At 41.0% G+C, this 12,836-nt stretch overlaps 1 protein-coding gene across 1 annotated transcript in view; it reads left to right on the top strand.

The window, feature by feature from the left end:
- CCDC187 (coiled-coil domain containing 187) overlaps positions 1-7,744 on the top strand; it is a 68,693-nt gene extending 60,949 nt beyond the window's left edge. Inside the window, exons 26-31 of the mRNA XM_065418577.1 lie at positions 127-212; positions 1,713-4,711; positions 5,309-5,650; positions 6,225-6,368; positions 6,939-7,064; positions 7,589-7,744. Of these exons, the coding sequence (XP_065274649.1) occupies positions 127-212; positions 1,713-4,711; positions 5,309-5,650; positions 6,225-6,368; positions 6,939-7,064; positions 7,589-7,744 (3,853 nt within the window). The remainder of the gene's footprint in view (positions 1-126; positions 213-1,712; positions 4,712-5,308; positions 5,651-6,224; positions 6,369-6,938; positions 7,065-7,588) is intronic.
- The last annotated feature ends 5,092 nt before the right edge of the window (positions 7,745-12,836 follow it).

Raw genomic sequence — 12,836 nt, 5'->3', positions numbered from 1 at the left:
AACATTACATCCAGCATTCATTAAGATCACCCGAATACAGGGTTTAAGTACTAATGGATGCCAAGCTCTTCCTAAATTCACTGGAAGGATACTTTAAATCCAGCAAACGTGTGACTGTATTTCCAGGACAAATGTGAACTCCAAACGAGACTCGGACATCACTTACATGGGTGTAAAAAAACTCCAGGTGTCTAAAATCCTTCCACTGCAAGGTAAGAAACAAATGATTTTTTGCAATAAAGTTTGTGTGTTTGTGTAACACCGTAGAAGGGTTGACTCATGGCTGGTGCGCCCCCTTATGGCTGGATGTGGGAGTAGCAGACTCTCCTCCTCTAGCTCGCCCTGCCAACAGTTAGTTGCTCCAGCCCTGTGATGGCCAGCATCTTCTCACACCTCAGCCTTTCAGTCAGATCATGTTTAGTCTCACCCCTTCCATGGTAAACACAGAGTCCAATAAACTAAACTCAAATGAACATAACTCCTTGCTGCTACCCAGGCTCGCTCATCTGCGGGCTCTTCACCCCTTCCCAGGCTCTGCAGGGATGTCCTTCCACGCTTTTGCAATGATGCCTCCCAGGGCTTTCTCCCTGGAGGTCTAGCTCTAAACTCAATAGTCCTTCTTCCCTTGTGTCAGGGTGTGGTGTTTCCACACCACCTTATCCAGTGGATCAGAAGGGACCCCAGATCCTCCCTGTCCTTTGGGTTCTAGTCCAGGCAGGGACCTTGTGGTGAGCAGCTAAGATTTGCTGTCTCTCTGGATTTCATCCTACCTTGGCCTTCTTTCAGGCCCTTTCCCACAGCCCCTTCCTAAGCTTGCTGCGCATCTTCCTCTCTCTAAGTCCTTCCTTTACTCTCTACCAACTAGAGATGGACTGCAGAGTTCTTCCCCCTCTCCCAGCAGCCTCCTTCTCATCTGGGCTTCTTCCCTTTATGCTCCCCACACAGTTCCTTCCCCAGCTGGGCTTAATACAAATAAATAATAATAAGAAGAGTTGCAACCAGGTGAATTAATTGCTCTATCTTCAGTTATCTCTTTTATTACTAGTGTGAGATACATCACAAAAACACTTGCAGATGAGTCACATCCCCCTTTAGCAGCCAGTCCTCATAAAAGATAACAGCCTACTATTGCTACCAGGTAGTGGAATTACTCCTTTAGCTCAAATGATAGATGTCTGTGCTTTCGTGGTGAAAGTCCTGGATTTAAACCCTTCTAATTAACCATACTGGAGGTTATTATATTTGCTCACTCATTACATTATTTAGCTCTTCAATGTTATCTGGCCTATTTTAAATTTATGCACAATATGATATTAAAAATAGTGCTTGCCTTGACTGCACAGTTAGTGTTATTGACTTTGAAATGAAAAATACAAGTGTGAATAGAAGGTGTAGCTTGAGTAGGAAAGTACTACATATATATTATATAAAAAAATCAGTATTTGCCAGATGGAAAAAGTTAATACCTGGAGGGTGAGAAATGTTGTTTGCAAATTTCTAAAAGATTCTTGCAAACAGCAGAATGAAAAGAAAAAGAGAATAGGCCCCAGTCTTGCAGCTGGCTCCCCACAGGCACTCCCAGATCGAGACTGATTGAAGTAAGGGAGGAAAGGCCCTAGGAGTAAAGGATTGCAGGATTTGAAGGCTCAAGTACTTGACTGTAACCATTTAAAATAAAACTAAATGACTGTCATGATCGCTGATTTTGGCAGATGTTCCAGTCAACGAAGAAGAAGCGAAAGTATCTGCACCATATGAGAAAAATCCTGCTGAGGACAACCAGTTGATTAAGCATGTGGACAACGATCCGTGTGATCCCTCTGATGAAGAGCATGCTTTGAAAACATGTTCAGAGGGACGAGGGTACACAGTATCATCCACTGAATCACACGACTCCTCTCTGAGATGTGAGAGTGTAAACTCATACCACTCCCTCCCTGAATTTCATAAAGTGACTGCGGTTCGGATCGACGTCTCAGAAAGCTCTGTTTCAGACTCTGAATTAGAAGCTGAGAACACAGATATCAGCCTCCCTGAGGAGTTTACCATCCAGCAACAACTGTGTGGTGGCGATGATGCTGATGCGTTTCCTAACCCTTTGACAAAGGCACAGATAGCAGTAAGTGACGGAAATGAATTATTATCCAGTGATATATGTGATGAACAAGTGCCCCACGATGATTGCAATCATGAGGCCTCATCGCTCTTTCATGGCTCTGAAAAACGTCTTGGAGATGTTTCAGAATATGAGTGTGCTTATGAATCACATTCTGTCACTTCCTCAAACAGCGAAAATCCAACGCTAAGTGCCTCAGGGAGAGAAGAGCCATTTTCCTTTCAGTTCGATAACACTGCTAATGGAAGGAGCAAGTCGTACTTGGAAGCTTCAGCTCTATTGCCTTGCTCAGAAAACTGCAGTGTAAACAAGATCCCCTCTCAGGGAAAATCTGAGCAGCATTCAGATTCATCATCCATCTCCTTATTGTATAATGTTGACTTTTGTACTGAGGAGACCTTTGAACAACAGGATTCTGAAACTAGCAAAGCGGAAAAGGATGGTGAAAGTTATGGTTTATTTGTTGGTCAAAGTAAAGTAGCGTTCACGTGGTTTCCATCCGAAAGTTCCCTGAAGCACCTAGATGCTGTTCCTGAGCAGTTCAATAACTGTGTATTTCTTCCACCTAAAAAATCCATGACAAATGAACAGATGCCATTGTTTCCTGTAGACTCTTCACTAGCCTCCAGAGACTTGTCAGGTTTAGAGGAAGCTAAAACTAATCAGACAGAACTTTTAACTGAAGGACACATATCCAACAAACCAAACGAAATTGCATCGCCACACTTATCAATGCCCACAAGTTCTGAAGAGGCTCCTACAGAAGCTGAAGTCAGTTCATTTGACACACAAACCTTTCAAACGGTGACTGCACAAAATCAAAATAACTCAGCAAGAGAAAGACAAACCTTCAAGAAACCTGAGATGGTGCCACTTTGTTCTATCACCTCCAAAAAGCAGTTGCCACAAGCAAGGCGCCGCCCTTCTGAGAGTGAAGATGATATGATTTTTATCAGTGATGAGGTTCTGCCTCCTATTGATAAAGATACCTTGTCAGAAATACTGTCTCCAGTTGACGAAGTGCTATCCTATGGAAGTGTTGATTTACCATCATCTAATAAAAAGGATTTGTCATTGTACAGTGAGGACCTTCCCACACCCCCAGAAGAGGTAGGTGGGATAGAAAGTGGGGACATTAGCTTCAGCACAGAAGACTTCCCTTCTCCACCAGAACAAATGACATTCTCCGAGATGAGAGATTCACACTATTCTCTGAATGAAGATGTGTCAGCACAAACAGACGAGTTACCCTCATTAGGTGATAGCACTATACCTGAAGAATTGCCCCCACCATCTCCAGAGTTAATGGATGTTTTTTCAGCTCAGGACAGGACTCTCTCTGGATGTTGTTCGGGTAAAGAAATGATTTCAGGCGGAAAGGAAGACTTATTAGAACACGTGACAGCGGAAAACGAGACAACATTGCAGCCATTAGGCTCACTCTGTCTGTCAAGTCCCACTTCTTCAGAACAAGCCATTAAAAGGCCGGAACATTTAAAGAAACAAAGCAAGCCATTTTTAACGCTGTCCAAAGCTCAGGAAGATCATGACGACCCATTATTATCATTTGAAGTTGGAGACAGAGTATTAGTGAAGCACATCCAGCCAGGTACGCTGATGTTCAAGGGATGTACCTCTTTCGATGAAGGTTATTGGGCTGGCGTGGCACTTGACAAACCAGAAGGTGATCATGATGGAACTTATGGAGGAGTGAAATATTTCGTGTGTGCTAAATATTTTGGCATCTTTGTCAGACCTGATCAAATTTCACATCTCTTGGAGGATAATGAAAAGAGTTCTGATTACTCCGGGGATGAAGACTCATTCTCTGATGATGGATCATCCAGGGGGGACTACAAACGTGCTGATGATAACCAGCAGGGAACAGGATATACAGAGCGGAAACCTGAAGACACATACAGTGCACGAGGTTCAGCATTGAAAGAAAACAAGTCTAGGTCACATACGTCCATGCCATCAGGAAAAGAGCACAAAGGACAGTTTCCTACCAATGAGCAGTATATATCTAATGAATTCGCTTGTCAAGCTGACTTTGTATGTTTAGAATCAGAGAAGGAAACAAGAGAGCTAACACAGATAAAGAAAGAGACAATTGCAGAAGATGTGCTTCCAGTGAGAAATAAAGACAGTAACACAGAAGAAGTAAACAAGAGCAAACACATTAGTTGCTTATTGAAAGATCAAGAAAGAAATAAACTGGCTGATGATATCTCAAGCGAGCTTACAAAAAAACGTTTGTATGACACTTTAAGTGCATTTTCTGATACAACCGAACACAAATATAAGAGTGCCTTTGAAAGAGAACTGCGGAATCATGTTAAAGGCCTAAAAAAAGAAGGCAATCACAGCACTAGATTATCAGAGCGATCAGCTGAAGTTTTGGATGTCTTACTGTGTGACTTTGACACACTTAGCATTCATGGGCCTCACACAGCACAAACAGTAGCAGAAAAAATTGTAACTAAATTTGTAGATGATGCAGTGAAAGAATATAAGAAAATTAAAAGGAAACAAGGAGCTAAAGCAGACACGATGTTTCACCTATCTTCTGAGATTCCTCAAGGCACTTTGCCAGTAAGTATAGACTCAGGAGTTTCTTTGTCTTCTAGATATATCTGTTTAGGCCTTGATCCTGCAGTTGAGCATTTGCAGGCAGACCTTTGCGCTTGTCAAGTTGTTTTTTTGCCATCAGGAAGTTATATAATGTCAAGAGAACAACAATTAGGGCCAATTCTCAAACAATTGGGAATGTGCAAGGGAATCCTGAATGTGGCTCCCTTCCAACCTCTGAGGTAATCCTCTGCCCAGGGAGGGGCATTCCAGAGAGGCAGTTAAGGATCAGGGGACATGCTCAGCGTGATCCTTGCATAGACCATGCTCACCCTGACCCATCGCAGAGTAACTCCATCACGTGCAGAGCACCCCTGCAATCAGCAGAGGTGTGTGGGTGTGGTGGGTTGTGCGTGGAGCCAAAGACAGTTACAGTTAAAACTTTTGTGCAGCATTAATGTACATCTGCTTGGGGGTCAGTTATACTGGAATCTGGCTCTTAGCTGTTAAGCTTAAATGGCTCTTTAAATATTAGCAAACTGAATACCTCTTAAAATTAGGAAAAAATACAAATGTAAATGCAATGGATTTTTTCTTTTTCTTTTTTTTTTTCCCTTCCAGTTCCTTATTAAGATCCTCGATGCTGGTGTTTTTGGAAGTTCTGAAGATTTTGATCAGCTCAATTCTATCCAACATACCAAGGAGATAAAAACTCAAAGGCAAACTCAGCATAGATTAGATCACTGGCACTCAGCTCCTTGGAAGAAAACAATGGAGGTTCCTCTGGTGGTACCACATAATAGTTCACATGTTAAGATACTGTCTGCACATGCAGTAGATGAACTATGGACGCCTCAAAGCATTTGTTCAAATTCTAGGAGGATCCATGTGCCAAAGGATTCTGAATGTAATGACATCTCAGATGACGATCTGGAAGCAGAAAGCAAGAGGATTTACAATCAGGTATTTTTAAAGCGTTAGCTGCGGTTTAATATTTCCAGTTTTTTAAAAATGAAAATTGCTTTTTAAGGAGCACCTAACTTCAATCTAACTGTACAGACTATAGCAAAGGGAGACCAAAACAGGTACAGAAAAATGAAGAGTTACTACATTATTTTTATTAAACTATTGTGAAATAAAATATAGATTGCACTAATCTGAGACAACTATTTTGTTGCCGTCCATTGGGGGACACAAAACCAACATGATTTTCAGTCCCTCCTGTTCACTATTACATGTAAAACAGCAGCAATGCCTAAACCATTCATACTTGCACAGTAGGTGCTCGGATAGTGCTGTGCTGATCGCGACTAGTATTAGGGTTCATATGTTCTTTAGATTCTGGCCACTAGAGGGTGGCACAATCATACCCACTTTAGAGATGTCAGCAATATAATTGCGTGTGGGAATCTTGCACTGAGTCTGGAGACTCCAGGGCTGTCAGTCTGGCCCCTTTCACCAGCCTTAAATTAACTTTTGAAAAAATAGCAGTGGCAGATTCAATTGATTTTGCTATTCTGTTTCCTCTTTGTTCCAGGTTATATTTGATTTAACTCACGAGCTGCTACACGCAGAATATCAGGTGACAGCAAATCCAAATCCTCTTCCATGGCTCAAAGAACATTTGGATTCTCGCTATTACAGACATATTTGCAGAAAAACAGATATCAGTGAGGTCAAGGTACATCATGGGGATTTAAAGGGCACAATTCTGAAAGTCAGTGTAGAGATCTGAATGTGTGATGAGTAAAATGGTAAGGAAATGTACAACACTTGGGCAAGCAGAGTGATAAGAGCACAACACAGGTGGTGATAGAGAGGGTTGATCTGAAATGCATGCATAAAAATAGAGTGAGGTGGGCAGCTAATCCCTAGCACATAGACTTCTAGAGCCATTTAATTATGAATAATTAAGCTGCAGGCACATATTCTACAGCCTGGAGATGTTTTTATGTTAAAAGAAATGGGAATTGGGCCTCTAAATCTCTTAGTCAGCTTTACTCAGAGGTACAGTATAGCCTTTAAAGTATTTTCACTTTAAAAACGTATTTTTCAGTAATGATGACCTTGAGCCCAAACCCAGGATTCAGCACATCCCACACCAAACCCACAAACTTTGGGACATTTCCAGATTTTGAATTTGAATTTCACAGATCAAATCAACATTTCTCATTTGCAACTTCCACATCAGTGACAAATCTTATGTGCACAGCATTACAGTTCAGCTTTTTTTTATTTATTTATTTCAAAGTCATTTATTCAGGGAGAAATTATTAAGATAATGAACTTGGAAAAGAACAGCTTGGAGATGAAGAGAAAACTCCTTAATATGACCAAGTATGGAAATTGTAAAAGGGACCGAGTGGATCTTATTCTGGTAAGCATAATGGAGATGTTTTATATTTTATATATATTAAATCTACAATCCTTACGGACTCTTGTGACAGAGCTACATTTACTTAAAATAACATATTGAGTGTTATGACTCTCCTGTCTTTATATTTGCAATAATAATCCAGCATTGTCAAAGCATTAAGGCTCAGGTGATGGATTTGATTGCATGTTCTAATGGTTGCTTTCAATGGGAATTGCAGTTACTCAAAAACTCCTAAGTTTTGGCCTTGAATTAGTTCATTTTATTTAGCTTTCTGTTTGAACGCAGAATTAAGTCTGCTCATTGGGCTCAATCCTGCAAGGTTCTGAGCACCATGGCCTTGCGCCAGCAAAGACTTTAAACAGGTGTTTAAGCATGTGACTTCTCCACTAGACTTCACAGGAACTACTCATGCTTAAGGTAACGTGCGAAGTTGCTTTTCTGAATAGGAGACCAACTGCTCAGCATCTTGCAAAATCAAACCCTTTTTCTAGATGTCAACATTTATGTCTATGCTATATTTTTAGATTCAGGAGCTCCACAAAGAAGAATCTCAGTGGACTGACTATGCTGAGGATGAATTAGCTGTGAAGATGAGAGTAACTGAAGACATTTTTGACAGCTTGGTCCTTGATACAATAGGAGTTCTTAAAAAGATCTCTCTCAAAAGAACTTCTGATTAGATGTTTCTCTTAGAGCCCACAGTGGTGGAGGTTTTAAGCTCTGTGAGTTTCAAGGCAATGGTTCCATAAGCATATGCTTAAGAATTTTCATTCTGAACTTTGCATCCAATACCAGCATCTCCTGGCTAAGTTATATGTTCATGTTCACAGTGAAAAGGGTGCAAACAATTGACTTACAGGGATGAAAAAATATCACCCCCACCCCCCTTATGCACTGTAGATAATGTCTTCATGGCAGCCCCACATATTCTGCTCCAAAAGGCCAAGAAGAGGTCAGCCCAAAGGAGGGGCCACCACATCTGTGGTTAGGCAGATCCTGTGACCCCCCTACACACCTATAGAGAGGCTGTGGTCATTGTGGCAACCTACAGGCTGGAGTTGCAGTAGCAGCAGCTACAGAGGGGCTCACCACCAGCTCTTCACTCTGACCCTGGATTGTGGAAGTGGATTTGATTTCCCTAACCCCCTCCAAGCTCTCCCTAATTTCTCAGGGTTTACGCAGGTGGAATGGATTTTGTTCACATTTGAGACCACGATGCCTGCTCTCTGCACTAATATCGGCCCTACTGCTCATGTGCCTTAGAACCATGCTGTCCCCTCTGCTGGTTGTGCGAAACCCCTCAGTTTCTTGAGATATTTAAGATTAAATTGGAGAAAGCAAAATTAGACTGGAGCAAGAACATACTGTACAGAATGATCCTGCGCTGGCTGGGGTAGGCAAATGATCAAGTATTTCTGTTTCAGTGTCTGTGCTCTTATGTAAATAAGACACATACCAATTGTCTGTACAGTGTGATGCACTTTAAATGGGATACTTCCTATCAGCAGCCCAGTTTGATGAATGCTGTATATATTTATGAAAATAATTAGGTCTTTGGTATGCATTTAGCACATGTGAGTGTGTTTGAATTATTATAATCCCCCTAAAAAGAATGTATGCTGAGCATGTACGACTTGCCTTGGAATGGGCAAAATTGGGAAACTGAGGAAGTAGAGGAGGAAAATAGGATGTTCACATTCCTTGATCCAGATAAGGTTTCCATGTGTGCCCTGTACTTGCATTTTTTTCATATTCAGAGAAGGCCAATGACTTTGTTACTGTTTTAAACAAACATTGGCCAGTAGAGACTAGGGGTCTGATTTGTTTGTATATGATTTGTTAATTGGTGTTTTATTTAATTTATCAATATACAGAAACTGCTTAAAACTGAGGAATCAAGTAATTAGTTCTGTTGATTTATTAAATCCTACTCATCCAGGGAATCAAGATAATTAATTTAATATAAATTATATGTAACTGTTTATATTTAAGGCACAATATTTAAGATTTGGAATTGTTGGACAAGATGTAATGCAAATGTATTTTGTGTTAATATTTTTAAATATAGATACTTCATACTGCGGTTTTCAAATTGATTTGTTAGGCTTCTGAACAACTTAAATAAAACCTTTCTTTTTTAACTATTTTCATCACAGACTGGAATGGATTGAATACGATATGTTAATACATTTATATTATTTTATTAGATACCCATTTATATCACAATAGTGCCTAGTGGCACCAATAAGAGATTAAAGTCCCATTGTGCTAGGAATTGTACATCCATAACATGAAAAGAGCTTACAAATGTAGGCAAAGATTTGTGCATGTCCTTAACTTTACGCATTATAGTCCTTTTGCACTCAGTGGGACTGTTCACATTGCATAAAGTTAATCATGTGTGAAAGTCTTTGCAGATTCAGTCCCTAAGTAAAGCAAATAGTGGAATGGGCAATTCTGACATTCAGCTGCAATATTAAAATATATTCAATTATACACTTCTCACAGACTGAGGCAGCTTGAAAGAATGTTAATGCCAAAAGAAATGTGATGGAACCCACAGTCCCTTCAGTATGATGCTCTGGTCCCTAGCTAGTAGCAACTGGACCACATAGAGAAGTTGCTGAGCCTGCTACAGCCTTGGCTAACAGTACAGGGTCTTTTAACTTAGGTAGAAGAGGCTCATGCTTTGGTTTCCCAGGTTCACTCCCTGATGCCAGTGACCCACCCAGGGTGCAGTGTTACATGCCCTCTGCCCTTTTGGGGAGGTTAATTTTCCTATTTTATCCTCATGGTAATTCAGCTCTTTGTTCCAACAATAAGGTTTTCTTATTGTCAGTACAACAGGGTTTGGCCTTCCATGCTTGTCTTCCTGCACAAATGGCTTTGACACCTCTGGTTTGTAACCACTGTTGTGTATTTTATTTGTGTTATAGCAACAACCACCACCACCCTTACAGCCTCATGCAGCAATTCTAGTTACAATGTCACAGAATCATCATCCCCTTTTGACAGAGAGAGAAGAGCTTTCCCTTTACCCTACCCAGTGCTGGTTGGCTACACACTTCCCTTCCTCCCCCAAGCACCTCCTTCCTGTGCTCTTTTTAAACTACTTCCCTGTTAATGGGCTAATTTGCACTTTAACTTCCTAACCCCAGTCTAGCCTAGTAATCAGGCATACCCCTGACTAGCCAAGCTTTCTCTGGAGGAACCTAATTGGTGCTAATAGTGACCAGAGTGCTGGCTCAAGCGCCATCTCTTAGCACTCTGTGAGTTAATAACCCATCTACCGGATGGGGACAGTTTGCTCCTGCCCTGGTTGTACAGACAAGTTGTTGGGTACAGTAACACATCTATATATTGAAGAACCATAGTTTTCTCAAAGTTTACTTTCTTATTATTTAGTACCAGCATCATCAAGATTCCTGTTATGTATGTTAGCAATAAAGAAGTGTTTTTGAGTATAATTTATATATGTGAATGAGTGCCTCAAGGGCTTGGTTTATTTTAGAGTATTCAGATTGCAGGGCTGTATGTTACACTTGAGAGAGATGACCATTACAGCAGCAATCAGGAACCTAAGTGAAGCCTGAACCTTTGCAGGATAGCTATACATAGAAGAAGGACAAAGCTATAAAGTAACTGCTGCTTGATGGGAATAAAAAGTTTATACACAGAACATGTCAGACATGTTTAATATCCTCCACCATTATGTGTACAAAGCCTTAGACTTTGGCACCCAGATATATTGACCTGTTCAGGCAGTGGCAAGACTTCAATATCAAGATTACTTTATTTCAAGGTCTAATATTTTGCTTGCCTTGGTTTTGATCAATATTAACCTCCTGGGTCAATAAATCTTGATACTAGCCTCAAGAGAAGTCATTATCTTTCATAGAAAATGATTATTTCTCAGTTAAACCCTACATTTAATTTTCCTGTAATCCATCTCTTTCAGTCTCACACATTTAACAATTCTTCTTCTGAATAAAATGTACTCTAAAATATCTTAAACATCACCGATTTAAATTCCTCGTTAGCAGTAACTAGGAGATTTTGATTAATTTAGACTTCACTATTGAAACAATCTAATTTTGTTGCATTGGATATACAATAAAAATAGAGTCAGAAAATTCTTTGGATCAAATTAAAAGATGACATAAATAGTGGCGTAAGTTACAATTCTGTAAGTAGATGTAAAGGAACATAGACTGCTAAGGGGTGGCAAAGAGGTGAGTAGCAGGTGAAACAATTAACAGGAAAATAAAGGATAAATCAAGGGGTGATACCAGCGTTTATGTTCTCTCTGAATTTGGCCTGTTGGATATTTAAGGTACAGCAGCTACAAACAACTAATATATAGCAAAAAGGGCTATTTGGAAATTTGTTCTCAAAATATAGATCTAGCCAAATGCAAAAAAGTATCTGACATCCCGAGAACTTTTGCTCATTTCTGTTTCAGTGATGGTGAAAGTTCAGCGTTGAACAATGTTTAACCTCCAATCAGCCCATAATGCCAGTCTCCACTGTCCACTGTCATGCTTTTTCCTACGCTGCCCCTCATGCTTGGGAGAAACTCCCTGTAAACATCTGCAAAATTAACTCATTATCTTCCTTTACATTTCCTTGCCAACAAACAGCCTACAAAAAATTTGACAGGGATAAGGCAGCTGGTGTGCTGAGACCACTGCCTATCACATTGACCAATATTGTCTTATTGTTTCCTTGTACTGCATGTTGGTCCATCTATATCCATCTGTTATTGTGACGGGTTGGATCACAGAAACCCCCTTGGGAGCTGCCACCCGATGTGCAAAGACTACCCCTGCTTCTGTTTTCCCTGCCAGCTCAGGACTCCAGCACCCCGTCTCGCTGAGTCAGACACTCCTGTCTGGCTCCACCAGGTATAAATAGGCTCTCTCTTGTGGGAGGAGACCCCCCTCCTCCCTCCTATGCAAAGTCCAGCTCCAAGATGGAGTTTTGGAGACACCTGGGCAAGTCACATGCCCCTGCATGACTCAGTCTTTACAGGCCGACGCCATTGTCCACATGGTATCTTGCATGTCTCCAGGAAGACTTCTTATGTGGATTGGAGCATTCCAAGATGCATTGTTCCCCAAGTGTTTCCTGATCAGGTACTTAACCTGGCGAATTCCTTCCAAAGCTTACTTAGAAACCAAGCAGGCATACAGCCCATATTCTTAACCTCAAGTAGAAAATGATATATATATGTACAAATAGGATGAATAGATATAGTAGACCATAACCTTTACGGAGATATGTTACCTGGCACAGGCAGCACAAAACATATTCCAGTTATGTCATACATACATTTATAAGCACCCCCTCCCCATAAAGCCTTATGGGGTACACCGTCACAGTTATCTCCTGTCTTATTCTTAGATTGTAAACTCTTTGGGGCAGGGACTGTCTTTGTTCTGTTTGTACACCACCTAGTACAATCAGGACCGCCGCCAGCTTTTCTACCGCCCTAAGCGGCGGAAGGTCCCGCTGCCGAAATACCGCCGTGGTCGCCGCCCCCCAAATTGTAGTGCCCTAGGCGACCGCCTAGGTCGCCTAATGGGTTGCTCTGGCCCTGAGTACAATGGGGTCCTGGCCCAGGATTAGAGCACCGAGGCATTAGATAACAAATAATAATAATCATGTAAAGAACACTTTCAAATATGCACAATGAATTTGTGACTGGACTGAGAATCGCCATCCCTACTAGCCCTAACACAGTGGGGATTAGATTCGCAAATACGTGGGGGT

Source organism: Emys orbicularis, chromosome 18 (genome assembly GCF_028017835.1).
Source record: "Emys orbicularis isolate rEmyOrb1 chromosome 18, rEmyOrb1.hap1, whole genome shotgun sequence".
Lineage (NCBI taxonomy): Eukaryota > Metazoa > Chordata > Testudines > Emydidae > Emys > Emys orbicularis.
The sequence above is the reverse complement of the archived record's forward strand: the minus strand, read 5'-3'. Positions and strand labels throughout refer to the sequence as shown.